The sequence below is a fragment of the Centroberyx affinis genome, unplaced genomic scaffold, assembly GCF_046629955.1.
Source record: "Centroberyx affinis isolate AG114_WGS23_722 - 3 ecotype Tasmania unplaced genomic scaffold, CSIRO-AGI_Caff_v1 ptg004757l_1, whole genome shotgun sequence".
Lineage (NCBI taxonomy): Eukaryota > Metazoa > Chordata > Actinopteri > Beryciformes > Berycidae > Centroberyx > Centroberyx affinis.
In genome coordinates this window covers 34774-53317 of record NW_027282304.1, presented here as the reverse complement: position 1 = coordinate 53317, position 18544 = coordinate 34774, and the positions used below count along the sequence as shown (strand labels likewise).

The following is an 18544-nucleotide window of genomic DNA, read 5'->3' as shown; positions in this document are numbered from 1 at the left end:
TCAGTTCACTGTTTTACCCATCACCGTTGCTCACCATGCTCGCACCACTCGTGTGTTTTTGTTGGGTTGCTACGTGTCCTCGCCATTCTTGCTGAGCCTTCAGAGGAGCACAACTGACATGTCCCCCGGTATGTGGAGTTATTAAATGCAGTGGAAACTACGCACACCCGGGCCAAAAGCAGTACGCACCATAATGGAGTGGAACCTCTCTCTCCTGAGTCACATGAGCCACCACACATCTTGATGTGCTTTCAGAATCAATAGATCAGGAAAGGGAGAGGGGCTTAAATGACATCACTAATCAATAGGACACACTGTCCTGAGTCCGATGAGCCATCACTCATGCCAATGTGATTTTGGAATCTGTTCTTTGATGACTTGAAAAAGCTTCTAAAGGCTTGACAAAATATCTTGTGTTTGTGTAAATGACTTTGATTGAAAGTGATGAGATTTGTTGCACAAGACAACTGAATTTAAATTCTGTTTTCTGAATTTGTATGGAATGATTGAATGTATTGAAGTTGAAACCGATTATAGTAATCAAACTCAAGTTTTTATCCTATTACAAAATGTATATTGCAAAAAAGAACTAAATATTTAAATATTAAATTGATACTGGACTCTTGAAACCTGTGCCTCAAGACTTGAGACTGACTTGAAAGTTGACTTGGTCACACCTCTGGAAATAGATAATAAAAACATCCAATCAGGAAAGGGGGAGGGCTTTAATGACATCACCAAGTTTGACAAGCCATCACTCATATCAGTGCAACTTTGGGATCAAAACATCAAAACAGTTGGAAATCTGACAGAGACGGATGCGTAATCAGCTCTCATTGAAAATTAATTGAAATGAACGGAGGTGGACAGACACCAGATCAGTGTGGCCGCGGCCTAACAGATGTAAATAATCAAACATCTCACTGCAACTTGGAGATCAATAGATACAGATTATCAAAGTAAAGCCAATCAGGAAAGGGGGAGGGGCATAAATGACAGGGTCTCTAGGCTACAGCCAGCCAAAATTAAGACTTTAAGACCTTTTTTAATGCTGCCTGGAATTGAATTAAGGACCAATTTAAGAAACAGAGTTGGCAAAACCAACCTTTTTCTGATTGAATACAGCTAATGAAAGTTCTGAAATTATAAATGGACAGTATAAGAAAAAGGACAACAGGAAATTAATTGTTAAGGGACATTAAGTCCAGCTGTGTTTAGTAAAACAGATAAGAAACATTGTACTACAATCCCTGTTCTGTATTAATGTAAGACTGGATATGCAGCACAGACACACCTGTCATTGCATTATGAAACAGGGACAGCCGATCAGGAAAGGGAGAGGGGCTTCAATGACATCATCATTCAATAGGACACTCTTGAGTCCTACGAGCCATCACACATCAACACACCTCAATGCAGCTTCAGGATTGCTCTCCTGAGTCTAACAAACTGTCACTCATGTAAATGTGACTTTAGGATAAACAGATATAGACAATCACACATCTCAATGCAAATTCATACAGCCAATCAGGAAAAGGGGAGGGGGTTATATGACTAAGCCAATTGATAGGAAACTCTCTCCATCAAGTCAAGCCATCACTCATGTCAATGCTAGTTCAGGATCAATATACTTATTTTTATATATACACACACATACATATATATATATATATATATATATTTATACACACGATGAAAAGGAGCACATTTTATATATATACACACACAAAATGTGCTCCTTTTCATCGCACACACACGCGCACACACGCACACACATGATTATTTTTTATAGATCAATGGACGGCCAACTGATACTAGCTGCTGGTCACAGCTAAAAATGTGAAGCATTTTATTCTTGCATAGTAACATTTAAAATTGTAGTTATTAACATTTGAAAATGGGACCAAAAATACTTTGGTATTTGGTAAGCAAAATACTTACAAATACAGTACAAATGTGAAGTATTTTTCTACTACCTCTTTAAACAAATTTTCAGCACATCCAGATGTGTGTATTTAGTAACAAAATAATTTCTTGTTTCAACACACCCTTTTAGACATACTTGTATTTCAGCAATAGGGCATGGGCACCATTTTCATAGATTTACCTGAGCTCTGGTCCTGCCTGATAGCATAATGCATATCACATTACTTAGTGCAGCTATTAATACAAATCTTTTAGTAGAAAAACTTTCACTTTGCTCAATAAGTTATTCCAAGTTGTGGCCCTTTAGCCACACTATGCTGTCCGGAGTGTGTCATAATATTTTGGTGCCCATAGTAGGCGGGCGATATGTATGTCACTCCGGTGGCCAATACTTTTGTCCCAGCAGTACTCAGGAGAGAGCAGCCTGCTGGGTTTATGGAGCCACAGGTACTTGTTGAGATGACTCTCATCGTGCCACAGAGCCTCCACATCGTTTAGTTTGTCCTCCATGATGCTTTGGTAGCAGGCCTCAGTCATGAGCTTCACACTCTGCCATGAGCCTCCGAAGACAGCGGCATGGTAGTAGAAATCCCCAGTTTCCATGTAGGCCTTGGACTTGGGGTTGCGGTCATAGGTGAACATACTTTTTGGAAGGTGGTAGTAGTGGGCATGAAGCAAAGCCACAGAATCCCCCAGAGCCTCCGAGCCAAATCTCCCTGTAAACACCTGGTCCACATCAAAGCAGAAGACGTAAGTGCAGTGGTGACGAATTTCTGATTCTATGACATCTGCTATTGTCTTCATGCGCATCATAGAGATGTCCTGCCATCTGGAGTGCCTTTCCACTTTGATAACCTTCAAGCTTCGCTGAGGGGCAAGCTTGATGTCTGGTACCTTCTCCGGTAGATCCGTAAATACATAATACGTCACTGGTAAACCCACCATGAAATGATGTTCTGAAGAGTTAAGGAAAGTCCCAAGGTAGGCATCCAGGTACCTTGGGTGGAAATAGGGACAAGAACAATTGAGCTGCTGTTTCACAACACTTTTTTTTTTTTTAAATGATCAATTCATCATTCAGTATCAATCTTTTTATTTTTTCATTTTAATACTTACAACTGCCATATACATACAGTATATGCATTCATTTGTTCAAGTCTGTTGACCTTTTATTCTCATGCTCATAATATTTGTGCAGAAACAAACCTGCCCACAGCAAACACGGTGAGGGCCACAGACGACTGGTCTCTCTTGTGTTTATGGTCATAAACATCAGGGTTGAACATCCCATCCCAGATGATTGGAGCTTTCCAAGTTGTGCATGTCTGAACATCAGCTCTGGACCTGATATGAGAGATGACTGTTTTAAGGTTCAAAACAAACTCATATACATATTTCATATAAGATATCTTACTACTTGGTTCATTAGCTAAAACTCAAAATGGGACATGGTGTGCCAAAAAGACTTTGTAGCGGTTGTGCTGTCTATGGAGGACTCAGTATTCTGACTAAGTGGGTGTCAGGTGCTCATTCTTTTTTATTTTTCGGCATTTTTGTCTTTATTAGATTGTCTCATGAAGAGAGACAGGAAAGATTGGGGAGAGAGAGGGGGGATGACATGCAACAAAGGTCCCAGGCCGGATTCAAACCCAGGATGTCGCGGCTACATGTTCTTATAGGTTTCATCATAATAAATGACCCTCTTACTCAAAGTCACAAAAAATTGATTTAAAAGTTGTTTCCACAAGAACAGTGCAGTGAAGAATCCCTAAACATTTCCATCGCAGGGGCTGACAGGGCTGTCCAGAGTTTACACATTATTTATGCAGATAAATTTATGCTGAACAAATGTCACAATGTTGGTCAATGTCTCCTCTCAGCTTTGCATCCATGTCTTGATACGCAAAAAGTTACTTTGATTTACCACAATTTTGTGATCTATGGTGCCTTTTGTTTTACGTAGGCATTGTGTACACGCATTTGAACATTTGCTTAACAAGAAATACTTTCTTTTTTGATCAAATTTCAAATAGCACTAACTCATTGAGAAAAATAATTAATGCCAATTAAAATCATATGGCGTAGTTTTTTGTGATCAATTACTTTTGTTTTCATCTACACACAGCATATACCTGGACAAACTTTTCAATCGTAAGAGAGACAAAAATGAACAAAAGAGGAAGTAATTGTACATTGTCAATTGTAAAGAGAACACACACATATATATATATATATATATATGTATATATGTGTGTGTGTGTGTGTGTGTGTGTGTGTGTGTGTGTGTGTGTGTGTGTGTGGATATATATAATCGTGCCATAACACCATTCAGCCTGCACATTTATACCACAAAACCTCAACCCGCTCTCTCCTTTTATTGCCGTGTACCTGCTTGACCCAACAGACTCGATTACCGGCTCGCACAGCTGAATCTTTGTAAAACATTTTAAAAAAAATTTCTCAGTGAATATCTAGTAGATCAAGCACGTACAATAGTTTTGTGTTAACAGGTGTGGCCTTTATTAGATTTGAGAAGGTGGATAGGAAAATTGGTAGGAAATCTTGGTAGGAAAATAACAGGTGACTGTAATAAATTAACATCTGATTGTAATCAAATGACAGCCACAGCCAATGACCTGTGTATATGGTAAGGCACCATATTGGTAGGAAATGCATGCGACATCATAGGAATACTATGAATAGAAGAGTATACATCCACACACCAGATATCAGTTAGCCTCAGTTCCCTGGGATACAAACGTCAATAAAGGAAATGACAAAGTGTCATATACCCATATTTAAATAAGAGGAATTTGAAGTTCTTGGGCACTACATTCTAAAACTAGATGGCACTCAGTACAGCGCATACCTCTGCCAATGCTAATTGTCAATATATGCCAGTTCCACATGTCGGATTTCACCAAAAGTTAATTTCTTCCATGCCACATTATCAACTTATTTCACATCAGGAGATGCCGACATTTTCATGACTGGACCTGAAATGGGACATGAGATCTGCCTGTTTAAATTCTAGCCACTTTAAAGCATTTTAGCCGATTATCACAACACCACATGGCCAGTCAGCTCTATATCTGTTCAGTGGCCGTTAGAGCTGCCCTTCTGCCACTGGACCAAGTTTGGTGGTGTACCAATCAGAAATCGGAAGACGAAGCGCGAAGAGGTTTATATTATATAATTATTAATATCTTGTTCAGATCTATGACTGTCCAGGGTCACCTGATGTCACTATGCAGAGTTTTCAGTGCACTCTACCAACACTATCAGTCTTTTTGCAATACAATCATCTTGTACAAGTCTAAATTGATTAACTCAATATACAACAGACCTGCAGAGGTGACCGAGTTTCAATAGCCTATTTAATATTATCTATTATCTTATTTCCATGATGGTTATCGATTGTTGAGCTCTAAAATGTTTAAATATTGCAGAGTATTGGTTACACTCAACGGTGCTATAATCCAAACACAAGTAAATCCTAGAGAAACTTAAAGGAATTACTCTGTAGAATAGTAAGGTGAAAATTACATGATGTTCGCTCCAAATTGTTCTCTCCCCTTAAATTGAATCTGCACAATCAAATGTTGTGTTTTGCATGGCAAATTCTGTACAGCACGTCTAGACTGTGGTTGCCACTGTGGTTTTGGTGAAGTGACACCACTTTACCAAAGTCAAGAACATGAAATAACTTGAAGAAGACTCTTAGTTACACTGTTGACAGTAATTAACCAGTAATTTCAACAACAACAACAGTAATTTCAATTTCATAATTATTATACTATTATATTATAATTGAATTTAGATCATATCTACAAAGTCACACAAGAGAAGGAAAATGCCCATTGATGTGCCCAGCTGATTGCTGTCAACAGCTTCAGTCAGGTTGATCAGTTGCAGAAAACATGGTAGCATCAAGGATTGGTCCAAAGTTCATACAATTATTCCTTACATTGAAAGGTATTTTTTAATGACTTATTGTATGATAACATAGCAAACCCTCAATTACCATACAACCGCAGCTACCCAATGGGTTAAACAAGTCTATTGTGTTTGACAAAGTCAATCTTGTGAATCTTCCCTCAAATGAAAATAAAAATGATAACCATGTGTTTCCCATGGTACATTGAGTGGTGAGAAAACAATGGCATAACCAGTCTCTGTATCTTGTAATTGTATGCAGCCAAAACAAAGGGTTAGGTCTTACCAAAGGTCAAGGGTGTCATCTACAATGTTATCCAGACTCAGCATCTCTCCATGGGCCACAGAGCACTTGTCCATAGGAAGAAACCCCACTAAATATCTGATATCAAAAACATGTTATGGTGAGGAAAATCTACAGCAAAATGTAATGATTTTTGCAACAACATAGCTTGTTTTTGGATCTGTCTCTTGAATTGGAATAATAATGACTTAGTTTGGTGTTCACCTGACAGATGAGGAGCTGAGGAAGGCAATGCAGAGCACAATAAGGAAACAGAGTGCACACTTCATAGCACCCTTTGCCTTGTAAATGTGTCCGCTGGAACAATGCCAGAACAGTCAAATGAAAAAGGGAACATCAAATCTTACACCATGTATGGTTATATACGAGTGAGTGCTACTGAGCATGCAAAGTTGGATATCTCTATATCACAATGAATTAGTTTGCTTATAGTGAGAGATAGCCTACCTCATGGTTGAACGATATTGCCCTCTAGACTCTTAAAGGAGGTGGAGGTTGCTGTATGAAGAAAAGAAGAAGAATGTGTCACACTAAAAGATTTTACACACAAAGATTTTAGCCTGTCAATATGCATGGGAATTGTGTCAATAACTTCAGGGCACTTTGTGTGTGTGTGTGTGTGTGTGTGTGCGTGCGTGCGTGCGTGCGTGTGTGTGTGTGTGTGTGTGTGTGTGTGTGTATTCCTTTTATGTACATTACTACAATCATGTTTTGTCCTTGCATAGAGGAAGGAAGGATGGATGTTTTTCTCATTCACCATCATACACAAATCAATAAATTACATATAAAATAAAAACACAGCATGATCACAAAAAAGATCATTCGCAAGTGAAATGTTTTTTTTCCGTCTATGCCGTCACTAAATTGCCCCTGTAAAAATGTGTGTACTGGCTATCATCTCATTTATTTTGAATGTTGGTGACTTTAATAGTGTTGTGAAAGTTCCTTGTATGCTGTCAGCCATTTCGCAACTTGACGGAATGCAATGCACCGGGCCAGCCGACAACCAGCCGACCGTAAACAGGTTTTCCATCTCAGGAAAGTAGTTCCATAGCACCGAAAATAGTCCCCGTCCTAATGAAGAATTTGTTCCCATTTGAATTTGTTTTGGTAATAACTACAATAGCCTGACTTTTCATGGTAACAGTTAGTCATTTTTAAAATTTAAATTCTTTGTGAGCTGTATTTAAAGATAGATAGATAGAAAAACGTTACTGATCCCAGAAGGGAAATTGAGTCGTCATAGCAGCCAAGACACACAGATGCCAAAATACATTAAAACACAACAGATAAGAACAAAAGGCGCTATAATGGCTAAAAAGCGAGTGACTAAATTAATAAATAAAGATATAAATACTTGACAAGTTAAAAATAATAAAAGTTAGTCCACGAACAGTTTAATGTCACCAGGCCTGGCAAAGGCAGATGAATTGTAGAGTCTGATGGCACCTGGCAGGAATGATCTCCTGTGTCGTTCCTTTACACACCAGGGTTGAATTAGTCTGCTACTAAAGATGCTCTTTTGCCTGGCTATCATGTCATGGAGGGGGTGGGAGGTGTTGTCCATAATCGCCAGCAGTCTTTCCTCCGCCACCTCCTCCAGTGTGACCAGCTTGGATCCGATAACCTTTACAGCCTTTTTTAACAGTTTATTCAGTCTGTTGGCGTCCTTTGCTTTGATGCCACCGCCCCAGCACACCACAGCAAAGAAGACCACACACACACCACCAGGTTTTTAGCTTACAATTGGAGCCAATGACTTCCGGTTTGAAGGCTAAAAAGGGAACATGGGAAGTCGGAAAGTAACGGGGTAGAGCAAACGCATTGTTGATTTTGTTATTTTCATAGGATTTGTTGACGATAAGAAATGCATTAAAAAAACACCACCCTTATCCTTTAAGTCACACATATTGTCTGGTCAATGGGCTGTACATGTACATTGCTACGCTTTGTGTAAGACAATCACTTTTTTTGTTGCATTAATGCTTTAGCTAACATTACTGTAAAAGGCTAATAGTCTGTTGTCATCTGTTTTGGGAACTGTGGAACATATGCCTGTCTAACCTGACACAAATAGCTGTCTGTCAGTTTCGTTGTCATTTTTTTCATTTTTTTCTGTGTACCACTTTGTGTACCACTTTGACCACCCTGGTCAAATTGACCAGGGTGGTATTCCAGAAAGCAGGTTTAGTGAAAACCCTGAGTTTGTTAACCCTAAGATGAGGGAAACTCCAGGTTTTCAGTTCCAGAAAGAGGTAACTTAAACTCTGGGTCAGTTACCACCGTAACTGACTCTGTGAACCTAACCTGCTCGCTGGCAGGTTTTCTTCAACAAACCCTGAGTTTCTCTCTGTCTCCCTCTTACAGAGCCAGACACGTGGTTTCATTTCACATTATGCAGTTACACATAATGTGTAACTGCATAACAACCTGGTCACAGGCAGGTGTGACTACACTCAAGCCTGTGTACCTACTCTAAACAAATTCTAAAGTACTAGATAAAAAGCCAAGGGATTTTCATCACTGTAACATCCTGAAAAAATATAATTTCCTCAATTTTGATAACTTCTTATTTTACTCTGATACATGCCTGATGTTTAAAATTATTCATAATCTCGAACCCCCTCCTCTTAGAGGATGCCTGGCCTATCCTGGCAGTGGCAGTGCCGGTAGGACTAGAGCACAAATGTGTCACCACCAATGATTGCTTTGTATTTTTCATACTGATTGTATCTATCTCACACTGATGGACTTTTATGTATTGTGCTGCTTTATGTAGTGTATTTGTTGTTCTGTGGTTGTTTTTTGGTCTACCTGCCCAGGGACAACAGATGTACACTAGCTACATAGTGCATAGTCTTAACGTGTTTTAACAGCATTTCAGTGACAATGTTTAAATTTACTACATTTGTTGAAGTAGCTGAAATAAAGTCACTGAATGCTGTTGAGCCAAGATACAAATAGATGTGTAAAAATTTTAAATCTACTGTATTTTAACCTCAACGCCATTTTTCATCTTCGGTTGCTGACCCCTGTGTTTTGTCCCCGTAAGATTAAAGCTGAAGAAATACATTTAAAATGTAATGTAGGCTATAGCCTAATACACAGTCAGATTCCACCACTATCCATTAAGGAAATGTAAGTCTGGTAAAAAATGAATTAATGGACAACACTGAATAAAACTTTGTTAACTTATTGACACTTTTCCCCACTGCTCAGGCTCTTTTTTTAAAGATAAATGTACACCATCCGCATACACATACATTAATATCTCTACGTCCACTGGATAAAAATGGAGGCCCTGCCTTTTATTTACCTGTTGCCATGGTGAATCGTAGTATCAGAGCTCCATTGATGATGGCTTTTTATTGTCGCCACGCACGCGCTTAACTCAGGGTGAACATACTCAGAGTTGATTGAACTAACTCAGATCAGCTGTTCTGGAACCGAAAACTCAGAGTTTCCCATCTCGGGGTTAATCAACTCAGAGTTCAGGGTTAGACTCAGAATTTGTTGAACCTGATTTCTGGAGTGGACCCCTGAGGACTGTCACCAGAAAAGATTGTTGACATGTACGCAGGGCGGATCGAAACAGAGACGATTACTACTGCGTTGGGTAAGACGGCTGTTTATTTGAAGTTTGTGTGTGTTCAGTTGGAATGTATCTGGAGGTAGGCTCCTGCACAGTGTGGTTATAACTTTTTCATGTGCTGTCCTCTGGTCTACTGGCAAGTGATCTATTTTCCCACTATTTTATTACTTTGCGTCGTACAGTATTGAATTATACAAGACTGGTTTTGGATGTGTTCGTCGGTTGTTGTCTACTTTGTAATTTGTTGTGGTGTATGGTCTATTGGCTATAAGTGATCTATTTTGGCATTGTGCGTGGCGCAGCACAGCATAGTTGGGAATTGACAGGGATATAATAGTTTTTATTTTGGTTTTTATTTTGCAACATTGTTTTCATGTTTATTTTTTAATACAGTCTATGGTGCTTTGTTGCTAAATCAGTTGCCTTGTCTGGAGAGATGTGTCTGCTAACGTAGCTTGAGAATGAGAAATGGATACGGTAGTTTATTTCAGTGTGATTAGCATCGGGTAGCGATTTAGCTCCAGTCCCGATGAGACTATGGCAAACCGTTTTAACATTTAATAGACATTCCTTAATGCCATTCTTCCCATCCACAATTGTCATTTGGCTTTACAGTTTGTTGAATGTCCTACCAGGGAAAATAAGACACTTGATCTGTTGTATGCCAACGTCAAGGAGGCTTACAGTGCTTCAGCTCTACCACCACTTGGCAGATTGGACCACAATCTGGTCTTTCTTCAGCCTTGTTACAAACCCTGTGTACTGAGGCAGCCTGCAACCACCCGCTCATATATATATCTAGATATCTACAATCCAATTGTTACTAGTCATAATTTTAATTTCAGATATCCAACATGAAAAACCATTCCCATCTACCTGTCAACAGATATCCACAATACATTTGTGGGGCTAGACATTGAGAGGAGGGTACACATACTGTCAATATATTTCATTTTAATACTTAGTCTCTTCTTTTGTTGTTTTGGTTATCTGGCATGAGGTCAGGTTGTAGTTGGACGTTTTCCATGAATACATAACAGATAACTAAAAACATCAAATTATAAATCATCTTGGTGATTGATACTGCACTACTTAACTACACTGCAGTAACTGCTACAGTGGAACACTTCCCTGTGTACACTCACAGATGTAGATTTTGTAACATAACAACATTATGGTCCTGCATAAGCAGTGTTATGTTTTTACATGTGCCTTTTTTATGCATTTCTAAAATAAAATAATTTTATTCTGTATGAACAGTCAGTGTTGTGGTTACTTATTGGTTTCACATTTAATTTACATGAGTGTGTAAAGGGAAAAACGTATATACACACTGTCTACACTTGCATGGTGCTTTATTACATTTCAGTCATTGAAATGTAATAAAGCACCATATAAGTGTAGACACGGTGTGTGGGATTATATTACTTATTCAGTAACTTTTGTCCTATGCCCCTGTCACTAAAAGACTTTTAGGTGTGCTAAAGTTTTTTCTACATGGATGTGTAATAAAGTATAACAACACTTGCCTGGGTCCAGACCTTTGAATCCACCCACTCCACCGAGTGGAGTGTAACGAGTTGACAATTCTGTCTGATATCGGGCAATAACAACAGTTATTTTACTCAAATTTATTGTCATGTAAAGTATTATCCAAAGTCACATGTTCAAATCAATTAATGCACAGAATGCATCAAAGAAACTTACTGCTCTATACCTCTAAGCTGTAAGGGCCCATAGTCTGCTTTATAAATGTTCATTGCATTCTGTAGTGAGAACACATTCAAACATACAGGCTCCAGACCAGGGGCCCGTTCCATAAAGCGTGCTAAGAAAAGTGGGGATTAAAGTCCAAAACCTGACTTGAATGAACCTAACAAATCAGTCGGGGCTAAAGCGGTTCCATAAAGGTCAATTCAGGTTCACGCAATCAGACTAATTCGAGACAGGTTCAAGTAGTCAGGATAATTGCAAGTGCACGCCATTCTTAAGCAGCCTGAGAGGTCAAACATGGATCAAATCGATGCACCATGGCAAAAATCAATGGTAAAGAGAGAGCGGCGATGTTCACGGCCACCAAGCAGCGCTTGTTAGTAGAAATACGGTATATGAAGAAATGAAACATAATAACGAAAAAAAGGTAATACAGCTGCCATAAACACAGCAAGAGAAAAAGCCTGGCAAGAAATTGCTGATTGATTGAATGCGTAAGTAGCAACTAAGAATGTAAAAATGTAGGCTAATAAAATATTTTGATACAACCAAATTAAGTCTTGGGCACAATACATTCAAACAGTCAGTAAGAACAGAAAACCTGTAGGTTATTAAAATCTTATACAAGAATACATAGATATTAAACCTCAAGGCTGCAAATGTATATATGTTCACTCGTTTAATATATACGTATATATTATGTATATTTGATGAACTTGAGTGGGGAGAAAAGAACATGGCAGCAGGTGAAAACTAAATATAAAAATATTGTTCAGAATGGTAAGTATGCCTATAGGCTATATAAACACTTAAGCATAATCTTGATGCTAGAACTGTCCAATCTGTCCAATGTTTATTAATTGTAGCTGCAAAAAAGAAGAGTGATGTTGCACTGGGGGAGGGAGGGCCACCAGCACACTGAACTCCTGCAGAGGAGCTGCCTGGAGCTGAACAAGGGCCAGTCACTGAGGGAACAGGGGGGGGAACAGCGTCTGAATCCGTGCCACCTAGTACTCATCAATGAAAGCACACGCCATGATTGACAAAGAATGACACATGGGCTGAGGTCCTTATTTATAGACCTTTACTGAATTGATTGAAAAACCATACACCCACCAAACGCATCTAAGTTTACTTTTTGACATTGTTTTAAATGTATTAACCAATACAATAACCAATACATTTTTAAACATGGTTTCCTATCGGGCAAATAGAGGATACAGGCATATGGATTTAGATACTACATTTCTGGTCAATATAATTTTTTGCAATTGTATTGTTAACTATTTATGTAGCTATTGTCATTCTATTGGGGTAATTTAGATTGAGATTTTATGTAGCATAAGCCTAAATGCTTGATATCACATACCATATAATTAAACTTGGAGGTAAACACGTATCATTTATCATTGTTTAATTTATTATTTATTTAAGTTGATTTTCTATTAACTTTAATTTTTTGACTGATAGTGGTTAAGTAAAATAAAATAATATGGCAGCACGTCAGACAGTCAGTGGTAAAATCATCCTTTCCCGTTGGGTCAGTGTTACAGGAACTCTGGTTAAGCAACAACTCAGGCTTAGCCTGACAGTTAGCCTGTCCAGGACCAGGTTAGTTTCCCAGCATAAGTTGCCATAGTAACTGAGCTTGAACTATGTTGAAATTGCTTCATGGAATCGAATCATCTGAAAATGAGTCAGACTAACCGAAAGAAGCCTGGCTTATTTGATAAACTCGCTTTAAGGAACAGGGCTCAGGATGATCCACCATGCATGTAGGGGGATCCTGAAGCTGATTCATTCTTCTGGTAACCTAGGGAATGAGAAAGGGTAACTGTTATTTAATTTTGCAAGCTTTATAGGAACATTACACTTACAATTACGTTTATCTATATTATGTTTATTATTTAGCACAGACAATTTAGAGTAGATGTGAGTACTGTACAAACTAATGTACAGGACAAACAAAGGTGTCAACTCTAAAAGAGGTAAGATGTTATGGACAGGGGGAATGACCAGCAGGCCTCCATGAGATGCAATGTTTGAATATTTCAGCTACAGTTCTAAAACTGTTGAGCTGTAGCTGAATAACACTGTCATAGATTACGACAGTCATGTCCAAATGACAGACAGCATGGGACATAACCATATGTTCCTTGTATGTCTACATACTTGGCCAATAAAGCTGATTCTGACATAACCATATGTTTGCAGGTCGTGACAATATTTGTATCCCCTGAAGATGAGTTCTTCTTTTGCGTCTTCACATCAATTTGATGTATTTGACCATAATAACTACATAATGTCTGGTGTGGATTTGTTTCCTATCGCTGGCCAGTACAACGGCAATTGTAAGACACTTTATGGAATAACATTACAGCAGCTATCCAAGTAGCCAGCTAAAAGCTACCGACACCTACTGTGTTGACGACCTTACTAGACTCAAACCACCGGCACCAGTGAACGTCAGGTTAAAAATGAATCAAACAAACCACACGGTATAGTTACCGTGCGAGACACTCCGGCAGGTAACATTAGATATCGTTTTTATGGGATACAAATTTGTCCGCTATGGCTATCCAGAAAGACCACATAGCCGATGCAACCACATACACACGCACGGTGAGAAAGTAGGAAAACAGTGAAATTTCAACCTACCAGTCAGAGACATCCTGCTGTAACCGTGTCTGTAAAACTTCAGCAGCTGCCTCCTCTTGTTCGGTTGACAGATTCCGCCTCAAAAATGTACGGTTTTACATGTTGTGTCACAGAGTTTTCTTCTACAAGGAGCTGCCATGTTGGTTTTGGAGTTTTTCCGCGTCTGCACCCTCCCCCCTCACCCAGCCGATCATAGCATCCCCACCCACTCAGAACAGCGCATAGTTAATGAGGGGAGAAACAGAGGATGGAGAGGCTCCACAGAGCCTGGATTTGGGTGCATCGAGGTACATGCTGGGACACAAATCGAACTCACTTGTCACTGCTTGCTATGTGTGTCTGTTTGGTAGGGGGCTCTGCCAATCTGTCAATGTGTAGTTTGAATCGAACTAAAGGAATAGGCTACGTTATGGATGATTTGAATTGGTCGGTCCTAGTCTAGGTCAGAGAAGGCAAGGTGGGCTACAGCCAGGAAACACAATGTCAGGAAAAGACAAGACAGGTTATATGGATCTTCTTCACGTTTTCAAAAGAGGAAGAAAGGTATAATATGTTAGGCCTATAGGTTAGTTTAATCAAGTGATTGATTATCCATATCTGGAAAGACAGCAAAAATCAGGCAGCTGTGTGGTGGCGAGTTAACTAACAGGCGGCCAGATGGACACTGGAGTGTTAGCTTGGACTGACACTTGGTTGATAGCTTCATGGTTAGATGCCTACAAGTTACAGCAGTTGTTTTTTTTTAACTCAACATCTTCAATATAATATTGGATCACTGTAAACAAAATGTTACTATTTCTCTCCAGTCAGCTGGTTAGTCAGTTAGTTACTGAATCCTCCCATTCAGGTCTACTTATGTGGGCTGCTGGAACATTAAATGCAAAAGCTAACTCTCTTCACATGAAACATCAATATTATTTTCAACTTAAGACACTGTTTCCCTTAAACGTGAGAAAATGTTTAAACATGTAATTTTTAATTTGTGCCTCTGTATATTTTACTATGCTGGTAGAGTCCTCCAGCCATTCAGAATGGATTAGGCTTTTCCATGGTGATCTTTAATGTGGCATTGAAAATATCAGCTTCCTAACAGAAGGACATCAATCACAGGTTAAATAATTTACTTCTTAAAATGAGTTACGCTTAAAGTTAAGTCTCCATACGTTAACAAACAAACCAAAGTAGCTCACTATTAGGTTGTAGTAATATAGTGATATAGGTAGTGAAATACATAGAAATATAACTTTTGATTAAATATAACTCACTGGATTACAATTGGATCTTTTTTTAACAGTAAAGAGTCAGATGATGAGTGAGGAGCACATACTGTATATTATATATATTTAAAGTTTTATATATTAATTGATGACTGTGTCTCTGTTCATTTTTTGCAAAACCTGAAATGAACAAGAGAGAGGAGGAGACAGAGACAAAGAGAGATGAGGGGAAGAGACAAATAAGTGTCAAGAGAAGAATTCAGGAGGCAGGCCTGAGGAGAGAGACAGACAGACTACAATATACTGTATCACTGTTGACCAGTGCAGACTGCTGCTCAAACGGTTTACTATGCTGCTTCATTTACACCCATGTATGTTCATGTCAAATTACACCAGATTGATGCATTTTACTGTTGAAATTTTAAAAATTTTCTCCCGGGGGAGGACGCCCAGACCCCCCTACTATGGTTCTGTGACTTCCTCTGGGCTGAGCCCCGGATGTTCTGAAATCCTAACAACGCCCCTGGTGTGTGATCCCTCATTTGGCGTAGTCGTTAAGTGTGTGATCCACAGTTTTTCAGTTGTCATAAAAAATCTGCAGAAACCAGTCGGTTAGTGTATACACCCAGTCTTTTCATAATCTGTTAGGGTTTTAAAAGTTGTGTGGTGTATCCCCAGCCTTACTGAAATCAAGATAAACTCATTCAGGTCATAGATAGATATGATCCAACATGTAGGCTAATGGTCAACTACAATCAGTCACCACAATCACCTTGAGACGAGACGCTCTCTTCCTGATACCATATGAATGCTTTTGTTTCTCTGTTTTGCTTCTGTCATTATTGTTGCCCATGACTGTCAGTGTTTTGCCCGGCACCTATTGCACGATAAGCCGCCCAAGGTTTCTTCCAAGTTTTCCTATTAAGGTTTTTCTTGGGAGTTTTTCCTTGTGTGCATTTAGGGTCTAAGGCTGGGGTGCCGGGTAGGTTAAGCTATGTAGAATAGGGAGTTTGTTTTGTCTTGCTAAATCTGCTCTTGCCTACCTTGTTTTTTTTTTCGCTATGTTTGTCTTACATAAATTTGTTCACCATTGATTGTGTTTAGTTAGACCTAGCTAGACACACTCTCTGTAAAGTCCTCTGAGACATGGTTGTGACAAAGGGCTATATAAATAAACTTGGCTTGACTATGAATGTAAATGCGCTAAAGTTAAAGAACAACGTCACGTGTGTTGCTCAGGTGGCTAAACAGTAACAGAGAAAAGTATTGAGCAACACATTCCCTACAGACATTAACACAGAGACGTTATTGATGACCCACCTGTGGATTGTTGGCAGCGTCACCCTTGATCAAATCCAAAATGTTGACAGGATCACTCCTCCTATGTTTGGACTTTTCTCGCGTGTATTTTTCACACAGCCAGCAACATTTTACTACTCCAGAGACGTCCATGTGTCGCAGTCTTCAGGGGAAAACAGCAGCAGGGAGTGGCTCTTTTCAAAGGTTACCACAAGTTTCAACGTGCATCGCGATAGCAAGGGTCTTATTCATCTACCTGTGTGACAGTTAGCTAATGATTCACACCTGGCGGCTGCACAGTAACCACAGCCATGTAGTAGCCTGCTGTCGCTGCTGACCGGAGGAGAAAACCCACGGAGACTCAGTTAATCACCTTTTAAACGCGGAACAGAGTGTATCCACCTGCTTCCTGAACAAGAACAATAATTGGAGCTATATTAGCTGAGGTTCGGGAGCAGGACCACACCCCAAACACTCCCCTCCCTGTCGTTTCCCTTCAAATGCCAACCTGCCCAGCATACCTGTTCGTTCTCGTTTACGACGTTTAAGGCTGTGGTAACCTATTCACCTGACGAGGAAGTGAGTTAGAGGCAATGCAGAGCACAACGCACAGCACTGCTTTGTAAATATGTAAACCGGAAAAAAAATATATAAATAATAAAGGGAGCGTAAATCCTAAATCTAAATTAATTCTTTTACTATTTCATTTTCTGTAGCCTACGTTAGGCTACTACAGTCCGTGTTTTGTTTTGTTTTTATCACTGCATATAAAGAATCCGATATTTTTGGATGTTTTTCCGTCATTCACCAAACTCTCAGATCATTACATAATAGGCCTATAAATTAATGTCGTTTTTCTCCCCCTTCCTTCACAAAACCCACGCACTCAGTTTACCCACCTTATTTGCGGGATAGAGTTCACGCACGTTTTTATGCTGACATAAATCTTTGTGGCAGATATTTCGAGTAGCCTACTGGATATTTCTGCATAGGCCTATAGCCTATCAAGTAGTAGGTTATTATTGTATCAAAGTGATGTAAGTTAGTTGTTTTAAAAAGTGCTATATGAGTTTATCATTAACATTATTATTATTATTATTTTTGAGAGGCATTTCAGCATTATTCGTCATTATACAGTGATGTCTCCAAACTCACAGATGGGCCGGAGATGAGAGTTTGGGTGTGATCTTGACATGTCGACTGTTATTTGTTGTCGAAAAATGACAAACACCAAACACAGTTTAGCATTTGAGAACAGGGCCAACAACAATTTGATTGTTACCAGAGTTACCTAATGAGCATTTTACAGTGAGGTACAAGAGGCTTTAACCAGCTGAGCCACCAGGACGCCTATAGGCTCTGTTTGGGGGGGGGGAGACAACTTAAATCAGTGCCTTTGTGAATGCTATTGTTTTGCCCTCTGATTAGCACCGACTGGAGGTCTTTTTTACTAATCGCTTTAGTTACCACATCATGCTGACCTCTGAGCATCTTCTGGTAAAAAACAAAAACAAAAAAAAAACTAGTTGGCCAAGCAGGCCAGGTTGACGGTGGGTCTAATTCCCTATTGGTCCAAGGACTCAAACCCGTATCTCTGATTACGTCCACCCACAAGTAGGATTGTTACCATTCTGTCAATATGTTGACAGTATGCTATAATGTCCCCAAAGCTATACCCTTGCGAGAAAGAACTGATCCTATAATACAATTTACACTATAGCCTACGCTACAAACATCACAGCAAAATACAAGTACAGGAATATTATAGGAATGGTATAATGATATAGGCTAGGAGAAAAAAAAAACCCATAAGGTCCCTATAAACTCACTATTAAGTCCCGCAGACACACTTCAAGCAGCCTGTCGAATAGGCAGTTAGAGGAATATTATGGTGATTCT

At 39.2% G+C, this 18544-nt stretch overlaps 1 protein-coding gene across 1 annotated transcript; it reads right to left on the bottom strand.

Annotated features, from left to right (window-relative positions):
- Nucleotides 1-622: 622 nt before the first annotated feature.
- Nucleotides 623-17117, bottom strand: LOC139665976 (alpha-1,3-galactosyltransferase 2-like). Its single transcript, XM_071545044.1, has 6 exons — nucleotides 16667-17117; nucleotides 6614-6664; nucleotides 6371-6463; nucleotides 6149-6244; nucleotides 3133-3270; nucleotides 623-2923 (listed from the first exon to the last, which is right to left on the bottom strand). Exons 2-6 carry the CDS (start codon nucleotides 6616-6618, stop codon nucleotides 2239-2241), a joined length of 1017 nt encoding a protein of 338 aa, XP_071401145.1. The 5' UTR covers nucleotides 6619-6664; nucleotides 16667-17117; the 3' UTR covers nucleotides 623-2238.
- Nucleotides 17118-18544: the final 1427 nt, after the last annotated feature.

Excerpts from the sequence above, each read along its gene's own strand:
- LOC139665976 (XM_071545044.1), bottom strand. Across the intron at positions 3,271-6,148 it reads GATGACACCCTTGACCTTTG|GTCCAGAGCTGATGTTCAGA; the intron begins GTAAGACCTAAC and ends CTCTCATATCAG. Across the intron at positions 2,924-3,132 it reads ACCGTGTTTGCTGTGGGCAG|GTACCTGGATGCCTACCTTG; the intron begins GTTTGTTTCTGC and ends TTTCCACCCAAG.